The sequence below is a fragment of the Esox lucius genome, chromosome 14 (assembly GCF_011004845.1).
Source record: "Esox lucius isolate fEsoLuc1 chromosome 14, fEsoLuc1.pri, whole genome shotgun sequence".
Classification (NCBI taxonomy): Eukaryota; Metazoa; Chordata; class Actinopteri; order Esociformes; family Esocidae; genus Esox; species Esox lucius.
Window position 1 is genome coordinate 21,355,752 of NC_047582.1, and position 16,710 is coordinate 21,372,461.

Sequence of the window (16,710 nt, forward strand, 5' to 3'; positions counted from 1 at the left end):
TCCCTTCAGCATTGGTTTCTCATGATGAAATACTGTGTGTAGCTATCCAATCAGACATAAAGGACTACAGGGATATTCTGGGATGAATGTGGTGATGGTTGATCTGTCAGCGATAACAGTGGCCAGGGATAAAGTCTCAACTCAAGGGAAGAAAAAAGGGACTACCTGATCTTGTCCCAAATGACAAAATCTTGTTGTTGTTGCACTATCATCTTGGCTGCTGAGCTGCCAGATTGTGTTGTCAGCTCTGGACAGCATACCGGGGAACCGAACCCCATTCAGCTCCTTCCTTATCTCTGTTCATGCGTCATCTGAGAATGCCCAGCAATGCACCTGACATTTTCCTGATAGATAGCCACGCCTGGCACATGGAGCTGGAGCCAAGGTCTCGGCTCAGACGGATTTAACTCCCACTGATTTCAGCAGCCCATTTTCTGCCGGTCTGCACCACCCATGGATCATCCCATACAGGAGAAGAGGAGGAAAAGGAGGAATGATGAAGAGGTGGAGAATAGTTTCAGATATTGTCAATACCTTTGGAGTGTACAGCACTTAGAGGTAAAAAAATAAGATTACACTTAAGAGTACACTTTTCTCCATGTGTTTTTGTCACTGTTTACTCCAGCATTTGTATTTGAGATTAAATGTTTCTGATTATTGGAAAGTACTAACCTATAGAATGTTAGATTGTACTTTAGGGTACATTAATGATTCTGTTATACCAAACACTTTTTGTATCAAGTCCCCTCATTTGAGTAAGCCAGTTATTTGAGTATTGTGTAGATTAATTAATGTGAATAAGTAAGTACACACCCTGTAAAAATTTTTTTTTACACATTCATATTTGAGCTCAATTTAAACCACATGAACTGATAATTGCAACCCAATTTAACAAATCAAACAACAAAACAACTTTTTATGCAGTTAAACAAAAATGCAGTTTCTTAATGCAGAAAATGTTAGTTGACTAACGTTTACCATTACATCAAATGGCTAAAATTAAAGTCAGTTGCACCAAAGCAGGTGCAACTGATTAAAACTTAATTACAGAATGGCTTGCGTGGTTCCCGCCTACCATAAGGATTAGAAACTTGGTCTGGTTTGATCTAACCATATACAGTATGTATGTGGTAACACAAGCCTCTGGTGACAGAAAAGATAATCAAGTGGAAAGATGCAAACATGCACATCATGTTACGTGAAAACGTTTTGTGAAAATGAAACAGTCTCTGAACAGAAGAATTATTTACTAACCATAGAACATGGAGGCAGTGGCATTATGGGTTGGGGCTGCTTTGCTGCCATCAGGGCCTGGCCAATTTTCTATAGTTAAGTAAACCATGAATTTCATATTGTACCAGAGAGATCTTGAAAATAATGTGAGGCAATCTGTCAAAAAGCAGAACAGAACACAAATCTTGCAATGGGACAACGATCCACAACACACAAGTAAAGTTAGAACAGAATAGCTCAAAAAGAAGAAATGGTGGATTCTGGAATAACAGAGTAAAGGCGTAGATATCAATTCTACTGCAACAATATGGGGGGAATTGAATCAGGCTGTGCATGTAATAAAGCCATCAAACATGATCCAGTTGAAGCAGTACTGTAGAGAAAAAACCTTCCTCATATGTAAGAGACTGATAGGCAGTTAAAAGAAATTGCTACATTAAGCAACTTTCTATACTATGAAAATGCATTTCTGCTGATTCTGCTGATTATAAAAGTATAATCATTGAGTTTTATTTGTTTAACTAGGTTACCTTTATTTGTCAACAGTATATTAGAGATTACGTATCTGTATTCAAAAACGCAACTTTCCAGGGGATAACTTAGTTTTTCACATAACTGTAAGACTACATTTAAAATGTTAGCTTCACTGTTAATTTATAATGAATTAAAATTAACATGATAATGTTAATTTACATGAAGATGACTGTATATCTAAACGATTGATCTTGAGAGATATCAATGGCAGCTACTAAATGTGCAGGAGCACGTACCAAACAACACATTTCACTTGGAACCTGAAATATTCTCTCCATACTATAGTCCAACACTCTTCAACAACTGTACTTAGACCACTTTTTTTTTATCAAGGGCAAGCTTTTTACATTTTTTGTGGATATGTGAAAAACGGTCTGGATATGCTTGGAAGGTAACTTATTTCTGCGGGTAGCCTCATAGATCTCACCGTGCCTTGGCCAGAGGCTAACAGACAGCTTATAAAAACGCCCCTCCAGGCGACAATTAGAAACTTCCAGAAGTCTGTGCTTGCTAGAGTTCCACCAAGACAGACTTACAGCAGCAAGCCCGCCGGAGGCTCCCCTGGTTCTACCCACAATCCTCAGCTCTAAGATGTAATCTTTCTGCTAATAATAACAAAAACATGAATCCGAAAACCTCCAAGAAGAGACGTTATGGCCAGTACAGTTTACTGAAGAGATAATAGACTAAACATGTTTATCTCCAGACAGCAAGTTTCTTTCCTGGCAGAAGGATTGTTGAGGAAGACAAAGATCATTGTTGACCCCAAATTATGGCACGGCCATAGAGTAGGGCAACTGTAGTGACTCTCTCCTTTGATGCCATCAAAATATAATCTCACATTAAATGAGTGATTAATGTGAGATGTGAGTGATTAAATATCAATGCTAAGGCAAAAAGAAAAAATTATACTTTTATTGACCAAAGTGATTGGAATGGAATGGTTGATGAAGGTAAACAAAGAGTTAACGTGTGCCATAGGTACTGTAGGCTATCATTAGGGTACAGTACATAACAGCTGAGTAAAGAGCAAGGGACCTGTTTAACTCAAATATGAAGCAAGAAGAGGTTTAGTGTGTTGTAGGAAGACAGAGGCAGACAGCCTGGTCATAACACTAGTCCCAAATACACCCAAGTGGACCCATACATATGCACATACATAGAGTATGTTAACGTAATGAAATAATGCAGAAGATACCCTTCAGAAGTTCTAATAGTAGTGGTCAGGTACAGTAGTTGTCAGTTGATGGGAACGACACTCATTTTCATGGAGAAACAAAGCATTCATAGGCTTTGTCTTTAATAAACCTAATTCCCAGTAGACCCTGGTCCAAATTAGTGCACTCTATAAGGAGTAAGGTGCCATTTCAGACCGAGAGATCATTCTGTTTGTTCTCAGATCAGTTGCGATCTTACCTTGTCATTGTGATCAGCTGATACAAATGAGCCCTGTGTCAACTGATAATTCTGTGATAGAAAATGGTTAGATGCATTGCTGTGATTTTCATAATCTGTCCCATCCCTTTAGATGTTTTCAACTTCTAGGGAATTCTAGACACAAAAGGACAAGTTCTACTAGCCAGTCCTCAACTTTGTCAGCATAGACGAATGAGGCACTCATCATGACAAACTTGAGAAAAAAAACGGACTCTAGAAAGTTCCCATAGTTATTTAACACAAGTGGGAAACATACAGACATCATGGCCCTATTAACATCACATTACACATCCAACCCAAATGCGAGGTTTCATTTTTTTTAATCTTTTGCAAATGTCACAGTCTGCATTATTGGGTGCCATAATGAGAAGGTAAAAGTAAAGTTGTTGGGCTTCGGGAGGTCATTTCAAGTGTTCAATACTACAAAAAAATAAAATGTTGTGTATTAATGGTCCTGGTTGGTCATTGTCTGATCCCCTGGTTGGTTGGTCATGTGATCACAACCCCAACTGGGTCATCCGGAGGCAGCGGCCAATTAATTACATAAAAATTGACTATTTTAACATGGATTTCTCCTAATTGGTTTTGTCCATGAAGGAACAGATGCTATAAAGGCACAGGCATCTTTCCATCTCCATGGCAAAGCGACGTTTTTAATCTCCTTGAACAGACTGTAAATGGACGAACGTTGTCAAATCTATACAGCAGTATTAAATAGATTACATTTACATTTTGTATGATGCATGTCATTTCTGTGGGATGGCAATCACCTAACTGCGAATAATTTACTTAATTTCTCTAAATTCTCTCTATGAGGATATTTTCCAACCAATAAGATAACTACTGGTCGATCCTAGTTCAATATATAAATAGGGAAAATACTGTGATAGTATAAAAGTACTGAAACTTCCTGAGAAGCGTATTGAAGTGTTAGTCATGGTAATAAATGACTCCAATCCATTTCCCACTGATATCTCTTTAGTTTCCTCCAATGTTTAAAACTCACACCAACTAAGATTTTTTCATTTCATAGGGTCAGTTTCGCAGACACAGATTAAGCCTAATCTAGGACAAAAAAAACAAGCTCAACAGATTTTTTTGTCCTAGACTAGGTTTAATCCATGTCTAAAACCAGCCCATAGAGTTTAAAGCCTGACTTAGCCAAAGCTGAGATAATCAATTATAGGAATAGCATACAGTGCTCATCAATGACAGTGAGGAAGCTGCCACTCATTGGTCTCTATGACTTGGAAGGCACAACATTAGAGAAATGAAACAAAATTCTAAACCAGAAAAGTAAGGAAAGATATGCGGTGCTAAAGCAGTGCTTAGAGGAAACATCTGTCTAGAAAACGCAAAAGAAGCCAATGCATTACAGTCTAATGTATCTAGATATCTTAGGTTGAGCTTTGCAAAATGTTTTTAGGAAATATACACAGCAGATGACTAACCAGAATAATCACAGTTATAACACAAACAGAAACACAATAAAAGTAATGTACAGTTGTGCTCATAAGTTTGCATACCCTGGCAGGAATTGTGAAATGTTGGCATTGATTTTGAAAATACGGCATGCAAAAAACTGTCTTTTATTTAAGGATAGTGATCATATGAAGCCATTTATTATCACATAGTTGTTTGGCTCCTTTTTAAATCATAATGATTACAGATTTCACCCAATTGGCCCTGATCAACAGTTTACATACCCTTGAATATTTGGCCTTGTTACAGACACACAAGGTGACACACACAGGTGAAAATGGCAATTAAAGATGAATTTCCCACACCTGTAGCTTTTTAAATTGCAATCAGTGTCAGTGTAGTCAATGAGTTTGTTAGCTCTCACATGCACTTAGTAGGCTAGATATTGAGCCATGGGGAGCAGAAAATTCCTGTCAAAAGACCTGCGTAATAAAATAACGGAACTATATAAAATGGAAAAAGATATACAAAGCCTTGCAAATGCCAGTCAGTACTGTTCAAACACTTATTAAGAAGTAGAACATTCTGGGATTTCTTTATACCGAGCCAAGTAAAGGTAGACCAAGAAAGATTTCAGCCAAAACTGCTAGAAGAATTTTTCAGGATACAAAGAAAAACCCACAGGTAACCTCAGGAGAAATACAGGCTGCCCTGGAAAAAGACGATGTGGTTGTTTCAAGAAGCACAATACAACAAACAAAAATTTGCTACATTGTCAAGTTGCCAGAAAGAAGCCTTTACTGTACCAGTGCCACAAAAAAGCCTGGTTCAATATGCCAGACAACACCTTGACACGCCTCACAGCTTCTGGCACACTGTAATTTGGAGAGAAGAGACCAAAATAGAGCTTTATGGTCATAAAGCATGGGATGCTCTTGGACCTTCCAGCACGATGATGACCATAAGCACAAGGTCATCCAGTAGTTATATCAGAAAAAGTTGAAGGTTCTGGAGGGGCCACTCTGAGGAGATCTCAAACATGTAGTTCATGCAAGACGACCAAAGACTTTGCATGACCTGGAGGCATTTTGCCAAGACGAATGGGCAGCTATACCACCTGCAATCATTCAGGGCCTCATAGACAATTATTACAAAAGATTATGCTAAAGGGGGCAATACACAGTACTTCGAACAAAGGGTATACAGACTTTTGAAGGGTATGCAGACTGGAGTCAGATATTCTTTTTCTTTGTTGCCATGTTTTGTTTTATGATTGTGTCATTCTGTTATGACCGACAGTTGAATGTGAATCCCATAAGAAATAGAAGCCATGTGTTTTGCCTGCTCACTCATGTTGTCTTTACAAATGGTGAGTATATTACCAATTCTCCAAACGTATGCAAACGTTTGAGCACAACTGTAAGTCTTATCTAAAATAATGATTCAACTAGTGTGACTGTTTGCTTGTTTGTCTGTGGTCCCCAATAGGTCAGTTGTTAGGTGGTGGGTTTGACAACATGGACCCACCTTGGCCAATAGATGGGGAATTTCAGACTCCACCGGGCCTACCGGGATAAGCACAAAGAAACAGAAGGAACACCACTGCCGTAGGCCAATACAATCACAACATTCAGTAAACAACTTCTAAAGAACAGCCATTCAATACTTTACTTGAACCCTCTAAATAGTGATCTGTAAGACACCTCCATGGCCAGAGTGGACAACAGAAATAATGGCCCAACAAGTTAATCTAGCCTGGACCTCTTTGACAGGCACATTAAAGTTCACACATTATTATGAATAACATTGTCCTCACCTCAAGAAACAAATACCTGTCCCCTAGACTGCTATTAGCCTATAATAATTGAGGAATATATTAGCCTAATTCTGACATAAATTCTAACTGAATTTGTAGATTTATATGAAGCAACAACAAAACGATTAAACTCAGAACCAAAACATGATAATTTTCTGTGGTAGCACATCAATTACGCAGTGGCTTGTCGATTTACGTAGTGGCAGATCTCTGAGCTCTGAACACAAATCGTGCAGTTCAGTCACGAGAGACTAGCCTACAAGTCGATTGCAAAAAACTCAGGTCCCTCACAATGACACTGATTCAAATATGTTTGGCTAAACAAAATACGCATGAGAAATCCAATTTTAAGATATCCAAACAGACCAGTAGTACTTGCCTTGAAGACATTCCACTCTTAATTACCCTTCATACCATCCATGAAACAGGACGGTTAGACTTTAAGTGCTCAAGAAAAACATAAATAAAAAGGACAGTCACCATAAAACATAAAAATAAATAGCTGTCATTGAACATTTCGGCCCCAAATATAACAATGAGTAAAGGACGTTTCTTTCTCAGTGTTGGTTACTATCCATTCGGCACCAGCAGGCAGAATCCCCTGCATGCATCACTACTCAAATTTTCTCATATGGAAAACAAACATCAAAAAAGAGAAATTCTTCCTTTTTTACATGAAGTGCAAAACATTAATCTTGAGCCTGAAAGTTGCAGAACTTTAGGCTACTTAAACTGGTCATCCACAGTGACAGTACAAACAAGTTATGTAGTGACCATAAAAACTAAGTGAACATAAACAATGGCTAAACAGAATTCCAATCATTACAGTATCAATGGCTTGAATGGGGATACCCACTCCACTCATTGTATTTCTTTCCCATGTATTAATTCCCATGTATTCATTATTCACTCCTTCAAGGTAAACATAGCTACAACAAAAATAAGGAAAACTCTGTGTGAAACCATCAGTCATTTGCTAACTCTACCATATTGCATGTCCTACACCAGGCCTTAGGACGGAAGGAATTAATATTTTGTGTCTCAAATGTAATCTACATGGCTTCTGGGGGAGTCTCTCTGTGTAGTGTAGTTTCTCTGCCAGTCATCAATGAACCTAATACATTTTCAACTAATTTTGTCAACATTTCTTTGTGACTGAACAATGAGCTACCCGGCATCTCAAGGCTATCTACTTGAAATTACAAAAGCTTTGTACAACAGAGACCAGCTCTATGGCATCTCTGTAATCCCAAGAAAGCCCAAACCCCTGACAACCTCTGAGTACCACCGTCTTTTGACTATGAACTGCCAGACCAGAGTGAGTCAAGCCAAGACCATTTGAGAAGTCAGCTGTTTTGGATTCTTAATCATAGAAGAGAAGTTTAAACCAGGATCTTGCTCCTTCATGATGATCATTTCCTGTCTCAGATAGGAGGAGATGGCCAGATGGGTAGTGGGTGGGCCTCCGTGTTGAACACATACTGGTCCAGACTAAGCAGCTCCATGTCATCTGAGAACAGCAGGTAGAGGTACTTGAGCGTCTCCCCCAGGAAGAAGCTCTCCATCTTGTCTCTGGGACCTGGGTTGACAGGGTCTCGAACATTACTGATGGAGGTGTAGCCTCCGCTTGGCACCTAGAGAAGAAGCAGGGCATGACAAGAGACACCTTAAACAGTGCAAGAACAAGACGTGTGTTTCAGGAAACCTCACATGAATCCCCATGTGCAGCACCACTTCCAGATCCCCTGAGATGACAGTTTGGTAACAGGTCGAGGAATATGAATATATTCACTGAGGAATTCGGTATTTCGTAGCACACAGCTTACGGACAAATGTTGTAGCTTATTTAAAAGGCTCTATTGGCATCTAGTTGGGCACCTTGCAAAGAATGTATATACTGCACAAACCTATGGGAATGTTCTCAGAAATGGCTTGTAAAGTTTTTAACAGGCAATAAGACTTGCTGAACTAATAACCAAGCCAGTTTTTTTTCAGCTACAAAACTCCTAAGCTAGGATAGACATGACCAGGAAAAAAGTATAATTAAAACTGATTACAAGTTCATCCTTTTGGTTTAAATTAATTCTGAATGTTGTGTGCATTGTTGGTAGTTTAGACAAAGACACCTGAGTAACATGTTAAAATGCTATGACACTCTTGTGGCCATTTTGGATCAGGCAGAGGAGTGCAGACGGGTACGCTATGAGCAGGAAGACACTGGACTCTATTTGTTGAAGCTCTGTAAAATGTCCCAGCCCCAGTCTCTGTACTGGACTCACCCTGGACTCTATTTGTTGAAGCTCTGTAAAATGTCCCAGCCCCAGTCTCTGTACTGGACTCACCCTGGTGTATTTGTTGAAGCTCTGTAGAATGTCCCAGCCCCAGTCTCTGTATTTGGCGTCCTTGGTGAACCTGTACAGGTAAAACAGGCTCTCCACTGTCTCTGGTCTCAAGAGGTTGTGTCCATCTGCAGGCTGAGGAACAAAACACACCCAACTCAGAGCATACCAAACTCTACCCCATTCACTGCCTTCAGGGAATATGGTTCCATTTAAAGACTCAGGAAAAAAACAAATATTAGACACCTCAAAATGATCTGGTGCAGGACAGAAAAACCAAAGAGGAACGTCTGCAATTCAAGCATGCTCCTATAGTATACTTATTCTAATGCACAAGAACAATTTTGCACCATTTCTAAATCTAAGACTCAGCCATAAACTTCAACAGCAAAGTGGTTGCAGATACGTTTTTATGCTTAGATTGGAACTGTCTGCAGCCGCCCATACAAACAACCACCCCCTTCAAAAAAGTATTAGAATGTAATAGGTTGTCCAAAAACGCATCTTTTGACAAATGGGTAATCCAATGGTCCAAGCCTAATTTCTCTTTAATAATAGGTTAACATGTTATTAGAGTTTTTCACCCTTGCTGGTTGGTGTGTAAATCAAGATGCCAGAGAAAAGGAATGGTAATAAATCTAGACAATTACATCCTAAATAGCATCCAGGAATAAAAGCTACCTAATCTACCCGAGCAGGTCAGTTCCAGTGAAAACACTGATATTGAAATGAACTTAGCTATAAGGTGAAACGCATTTATTCCATTTATCCCACAGCTTCTAAAGCAAACAAAATGGTGTCAAGGCCTTGGAAGAACTGGTCTGTGACCCAGGCTGCAGCCTTTTGGTTAAGTAGCGTAATAAGTAAATGAAGGTGGCCACTTGGCGTAGGACCCACCTTGACGTGCACGTCTCGGCCGTCGGAGGGCTGCAGGTTGAACTGGGCAATCTCCGGGCTCAGGCCCGTCTCCATCTGGACGTACATCTGGTGGCACGTCTCCATCAGCTGCAGGGCCAGGTCCATGTGGTCGTCCGGTAGTCCATTGTGGGCACCCAGCGCCAGCGTGCCAGGCAGGAAACATACCAGGTGGTCCTGGAAGGGACGGGAGAAGAGAGGGGATATACTTTACACACACACACACACACACACACACACACACACACACACACACACATACATACATATATATATACATACATATGTGTGTGTATATATATATATATATATATACACACACACACACACTCACCTACAGGATTATTAGGAACACAGTGGTAACAAGACATGATGGATCCATGTTCTCATTCTGTTTACGCCAAATTCTGACTCTACCATCTGAATGCCTCAACAGAAATCGAGACTCATCAGACCAGGCAACATTCTTCCAGTCTTCAACTGTCCAATTTTGGTGAGCTCGTGCAAATAGTAGCCTCTTTTTCCTATTTGTAGTGGAGATGAGTGGTACCTGGTGGGGTCTTCTGCTGTTGTAGCCCATCCGCCTCAAGGTTGTGCGTGTTGTGGCTTAACAAATTCTTTGCTACATATCTCGGTTGTAACGAGTGGTTATTTCAGTCAAAGTTGCTCTTCTATCAGCTTGAATCAGTCGGCCCATTCTCCTCTGACCTCTAGCATCAACAAGGCATTTTCGCCCACAGGACTGCCGCATACTGGATGTTTTTCCCTTTTCACACCATTCTTTGTAAACCCTAGAAATGGTTGTGCGTGAAAATCCCAGTAACTGAGCAGATTGTGAAATACTCCAACAACCATGCCACGCTCAAAATTGCTTAAATCACCTTTCCTCCCCATTCTGACATTCAGTTTGGAGTTCAGGAGATTGTCTTGACCAGGACCACACCCCTAAATGCATTGAAGCAACTGCCATGTGATTGGTTGATTAGATAATTGCATTAATGAGAAATTGAACAGGTGTTCCTAATAATCCTTTAGGTGAGTGTACATATACATATACATACATACATACATTCACATATATACATACAAGGCTGAATGTAGTGTGGACCCACCCACCATTTTAGGATTGAAGCGGTTGTGATTGAGCTCCCCAATGAAGGTCAGCTTGCTGGGGCCCGTGGTCCTCAGGAGGTGCTTCTTTACCCCCTCCACTGCCACCAGGTAGTCCTCCAACAGACTGAACATACACCCACTCATTTCTATCAGTTAATCTGCAATGCTACAAGACAAGTCTCTTTGAAGCACATCTGATCTGATAGAACCAAATAAGTTTGCAAAATATATGTCCGCAATTCTTCAAGCAGCAAAACAAGGAACTGTAGCAACTTTAAGAGAAGGGTGCTTACTCTGGTTCAGTCTTGCCGCCCTGGATCCACTGTTTGAGCAGGTACTCATAGTAACTGTCTGCCCGGGCCCCAAGGGTGAACACTCCTTTGTGGGTGAACTGGCCACTGTTGGTGTTGATGAACATGGGCACCAGGCCGTCACGCTTCCCAGGCAGCTTATGGACCAGCCTCATCACCTCATTTACCACCTCCTGGGAATAAACAGGCAAGTTCACAAACACTCAGGCTATGATCATTAGCATGCACCACAGAACACGATTGTGGCCGGAAATGACATGCGGAGCCAACCACACGGTTTTACAAATAATCAGCCATTTGTTGACTTGACATGCATTTTGGACAGGCGTAGGCCAACCACAGAACACACGACGAACCCTGTTACAGGATCTACCGGGAGCTCAGACAGAAGCCCTCTCCATTCACCTGATACCGTGGGTCTTGCGTCAGGCGGCTGAGCTCTCTGAACTCCAGCTGGACGCTGGTCACCTCGGCCAGGGTGCTGTCAGATGTCCAGCGAGGGGGGTGAGCTATGCCCTTCCCAATGTTCACATCAGAAAACGGGATCTTGGAGGGCGTTTTGAAGGCAGGCATCAGCCTCAGCCCAATATCTTTCTATGAAAGCAGAATTTGTCAAATAAAAGTTAACTAAATGAAGTACTTGGGATAGTCGTCCGATTCATTTTTAGACAGAGAGGAATCTTTTGTCTTGCTCTGATGCACCAGACCTCACGAAGAAACCATGTCACTCACAGCCTTCTCCAGGAACATCTCATCCCCGGTCAGGTGATAGGTACTCAGGAGACCGCCCAAGATACGGATGGTACTCTCAAACAGGTTCACGTCCACATTCTTAGAGAACGACAACTCCGTCTCCACCCACTTCCTTGCCTCCTTAAATTCTGCATAGAGGGGATGGAGTGTAGCCATGGGTTGTTTCAAAGCAGCCAACAGACACACGCAACCAAGACAGAAGGGGAGAGAGAGGTACGTGTGTCTCTAGGTACCTTCTGTCAGTCCTAGGATCCACATGGTGTCCAGAGCGTCGACGAGTGTCAAGCCCAGGCCAAACCACTCCCCATAGGACTTAGACACAGGCTTGAGTTCATCGTGACCCCAAGCAAACTCTTTATAGCCCTTCCAGGCATGTCTAAAGGCCTCTCGCACAGTCTCCAGCCTGTCCACGGACTTCACTGAAACTACACAGAGGGAAACACATTCAGTTCATATTATTGCTAAACCCACAATTTACGTTGGACCCAATTATTGGATTACAAATCAGATCAGCAATGTTGTTCATTGCAAACTTCCCATTTCTATAGTATACTTATTGTACTGATCAATATAAGCTATTGTCTGCAATAAGTGGTAGGCATGGCCCGTATCGATCATTTATGCTGTTTAGCCCCAGGTCGACTGTGCGTTATGGTTGGGTGGGAGAAATGGGACTTGCCTGGCGCTAGCGGGGCAGTGTCCTTGGGTTTGACTGGCACAGAGGGCATAGCGGCATCATTCTCATGGGCAGAGGATGGGCTTTCTGTGGCCTGGATAGCCTCGATTATGGCCCCTCGCCAGCTATATGGTAAAAGACACCACACAGGTGATACTGTGAAAATCTAATGAAATAGTAACAGCACTACTGCAGGATGGAAGATAACGTGGTAAAACATGACAGGAGAGTTTTACCTGACAAGTGGCTTTTTTTCCTCTTCTTCCTCCTCCTCAACTTTTTCCACATCCTCTTTCTCCACTCGCTCTTTTTCAGCTGGCTTTGCTTGTGAATCTGATTCATTCCCGTCCTGCAGTCTTGGGGGTCCTCTCTTGTTTGGGAAAAGTCTCTTCTAGGGGAAAAATGGTTCATAACAGACGATTACAGCAAGTAGTAACACAGGTGCTTAAGGAAAAAACAGTTGCTTTGTGGTCTGTTCTTATTATAATTGTATATAATGGTCAACCCAGAATCACTTGATAGGGTTGTTGGGTTTCCTTAACCAACAAACCATTTAAAATATGTAAGAATTAGGACAACTGGTCCTGACCTTGGTTTGGGATTTATGTAGAAAAGGGACTTTTGGCCTTTGGGGTTCTGGTATGACCTTTGGTAGAAATCCTGGACCCACAGTCGGTGCCACCTCTGGCATGGCCACTACACCCATCAGGCCGACCGCTGGGCCGACCGCTGGGCCGACCGCTGGGCCGACCGCTGGGCCGACCGCTGGGCCGACCGCTGGGCCGACCGCTGGGCCGACCGCTGGGCCGACCGCTGGGCCGACCGCTGGGCCGACCGCTGGGCCGACCCCTGGAGGAACGGGTTTCAGGCCTCTCTCCCAGTCTCCATCCCAGTCTTCCCTTACCGCCCTGTCTGACACGTCTGGTGCGCACACACAGAAAATCACACATTAATACACAGCATAGGATCCAGCTATAAAACATCAATAGCAGCATATGAATACAGACACACACATATTAGGTTTATCTAAGAGCCAGTGAGTGTGGGGCAGGAGGTCTACCTCTCCATTGCTCTGAGAAGCTGGGATAGAAGAGCAGTCCACATATCAGCAGGAGAGCCAGCAGGAAGAGGATAAGACTGCGTTGTAGTCGTGACAGCTGCTTCCACTTCTACAAAAGAGTGGACCAGAGGGACTCAAAATCGATTTAAACTGTCATTTCAAATGACAGTAGGACCCCAGCTCATTACTTTATATCAAACCACCATTAAAGAGAGAGAAAAGCTTTAGATAAAAAATTCTGTTAGCTACTGTGTTACTTGCCTGAAAAAATATCTTGTTTTTTCCACTAGCTCGTACAGACTGAGAAGCTGGGATAGAGTGTGTTAGTAAGCAGTGATCTACCTGAGGGATGCTGTCCCATGCAAGACAACAAAAAGAGATAGAGCCAAACCATGCTCAACACATGTACTATAGGATAGCTACTTAGCCTAATTAACACACTCATTGCTGCGCCAAAAAAGCCTACTGGAGCAATTATTACTGAGCCATGATGGAAAACAATACATCAGTGTCCCAGGAGATGCTTTGTCACTTGAATCTAAATAGTCAAATACCCAACAAGATGTAGCTTGACCTGATGTGTACCAACTATCTTCTACCCTGAGTCGCTTGGTACATACAGACCCAGTTCAAAGTACTGTTGTAAGAACATTTGGCCAGGTGCGAGGCAGTAGGAAAGTTATGGAAATAATACCCTCCAGCAGGACTGCCGGCGGTGCTTTCCGTTGTTATAGCTGCGGCTGTGTTGGTCACTAAGGGTAAGAGCAATGAAGTCCTTTCTGGGTGGGGGGTACATCGCTCCAGTGGAGTGGTCCAGTCATAGGTCATAAAAAAGGGGACTGAAGGATGGGGAAGTGAAGGAAATAGTTTAGGAACAACTGACCCGAGACCCAGGAGAAAATAAGTTTAAACATAAGTGTTTAAACTTATGTAAGGGTTTCATTTTACACATTGCATTTCTATTAGCTTCTCAAGGTGCAAAACAGGGTTTATTATATTTCATTACATAAAGATTTGCACTGCTTTATCTGCACCAAAACAAACAAAAAAAAGTTACCATCCAAACTGGTTCATCCATCAAAACGACCTTTTTTAGGGAGCAAATCAGTTTTTTACTTCCATGCCTGATAAAAAAAAAAAATTAATGGCTTTCTTCTGTCCCTTTGCAGCATACATTTAATAAGCAATGCAGGATAGCCTGGCATAAACATAATAGAATCACAACAAGGAATTGTGAGAATACCAATAAAAATCATATTGATCCAAAGCATCAAAATATTGCGATAAAATCATATCCAGAATAACCTAGCAATTCCCAACACTAACACTAGAGACATTTTCCAAATTCAGAGTCCTTAAAAAAAACAGGACTTCGCCACACCAAAGAACAACATGAAATGTGTGGTTTGAGACAATGGCTTTATTGGAAAGCAGCTTGGAAAGTACTATTTATATTTTAATGTTACATAATATACTTTTGCTGAATGCTAATTATGTCCCATTGGAATTTATTCGGATGATAACGATGTTTTAAAAATAATCAATTAGTGGAGTTCGACCCAGCAGTATCTTCAACCTACTGCAGTCTAGGGAAGATTGACTTGCAGAAGGTAGTTTGGAACAAAATGACTAAACATAACATGTTTACTGAATCATCAGATACATATACTCTATTTATCCTGTCTTAAATGTAAAGGTCAAATTTGCCCCCAACTGCTAGGGAGCTCTATAACACTAGGGACAGCTATGGGAGGGGGACCCAAATCTAACTTAGCTTAGGGCCCCGAATAGGCTAGAGCCAGGCCTGGATACATGGACATTTGTGCTAAATTGTATTGATAAAGCTAACCCAATTTAACAACTCACAGAAAAAAGTTAACATTGAAAACAACATAAAATGCAGAGCTTATTCACTAACAGATTCTATACTATCCCTTTGGCCTGTCCAAAAAAAAAAATCCTTCACTCAAATACATCTTTTAAATCATAATTATTTCCAACTAATTTATTTTTAAATGTAATAATTTTTGCACACAGTCAATCATGTATAAATTAGTCATGATTTAATTATCAAATAGGCCTACAAGCAGATATGTTTGATTCATAAGAATAATGTTTTCCATTTTTAGAGGACTTTTCTTTGCAGCCCTAATGATATTGTCAAGCATATAATAACTGCAGTATTACTGTCATAATTGCAAAAAACGTGCCCATTACATAACCAATATAGGTGTGGTGTTTTATTCAGTTCATAAAGAGCTTGTCATGATGAAAACTACATAACATCAAATAATTTATTTGGGAATTAAAAAACTGGCACTGTTGAGACAAAACGGATCACAAAAAATTGTCCACATGATTGTTTATGTATCTTCAAACCACTTGCTTTCAAACATGGTATTTAATGGCTAATTGAGGTATGATTGTAATTCTACTTACAGATTATGCACATACAATCAAAATGTTACACATCTAGCCCAAAATGGGAAGTTTTGATGTGGTCTGGCCCATATTTGCAGCTAACTAGTTGTCACTGAAATGCCCCTCCCCCGTGCTTACCTTTTCCCGTTGTTGCCAGGTAGCTAGCTAGCCAGCCTGTCAGAGATATCCACTTTGTTATCACGGATCGCAATTAGTATATATAACCAATAATTATCGCCTGACGTTATGAAGAGACGGTCATGACAAGCTAGCTAGCTAGCTAGCCTGCTAGCTAGTTATCCTACTATCTAGAAGCCTGGAAAGCGAACTAGCTGTCATATAATTGACTTGAACTGTTGATACTGCACTGAAGAGAGAATATCTTTAATTTACCTAAGCAGTATCAATATGGCAAGCTAGCTTGTTAGGTAACCATAACATTAACTAACATAACCAGAACGATTTAGTTATCCTAATCCTTTCGATATACTATATCTTCCTTTTTGGTCGTTTCCTAACAGTGGACGGTTTCGCAAAGACCAATGTAGTTAGGATACGCTACTGTATACATTTTTGGGTTAGCTGCAAGCTATCGTTATGCATCCTCAAAAAGTGACATCACAGACGAAAGAGGAGGCTAAAGACATACGACTCGTTCTGTTTTTCTGATTATGACGGGG

The 16,710-nt window shown here is 41.1% G+C and overlaps 2 protein-coding genes across 2 annotated transcripts; both read right to left on the reverse strand.

The window, feature by feature from the left end:
* Window positions 1–5,762: 5,762 nt before the first annotated feature.
* On the reverse strand, window positions 5,763–13,329 carry man1b1a (mannosidase, alpha, class 1B, member 1a). Its single transcript, XM_010877646.4, has 11 exons — window positions 13,139–13,329; window positions 12,786–12,940; window positions 12,553–12,674; window positions 12,107–12,298; window positions 11,853–12,001; window positions 11,526–11,714; window positions 11,103–11,293; window positions 10,813–10,933; window positions 9,679–9,873; window positions 8,785–8,916; window positions 5,763–8,076 (listed from the first exon to the last, which is right to left on the reverse strand). The coding sequence occupies exons 1-11, from the start codon at window positions 13,253–13,255 to the stop codon at window positions 7,867–7,869; spliced, it is 1,773 nt and encodes a 590-aa protein (XP_010875948.3). The 5' UTR covers window positions 13,256–13,329; the 3' UTR covers window positions 5,763–7,866.
* LOC105014936 (endoplasmic reticulum mannosyl-oligosaccharide 1,2-alpha-mannosidase-like) lies at window positions 13,255–16,710 on the reverse strand. Its single transcript, XM_034297047.1, has 5 exons — window positions 16,169–16,710; window positions 14,304–14,448; window positions 13,610–13,718; window positions 13,337–13,470; window positions 13,255–13,290 (listed from the first exon to the last, which is right to left on the reverse strand). Exons 2-5 carry the CDS (start codon window positions 14,403–14,405, stop codon window positions 13,255–13,257), a joined length of 381 nt encoding a protein of 126 aa, XP_034152938.1. The 5' UTR covers window positions 14,406–14,448; window positions 16,169–16,710.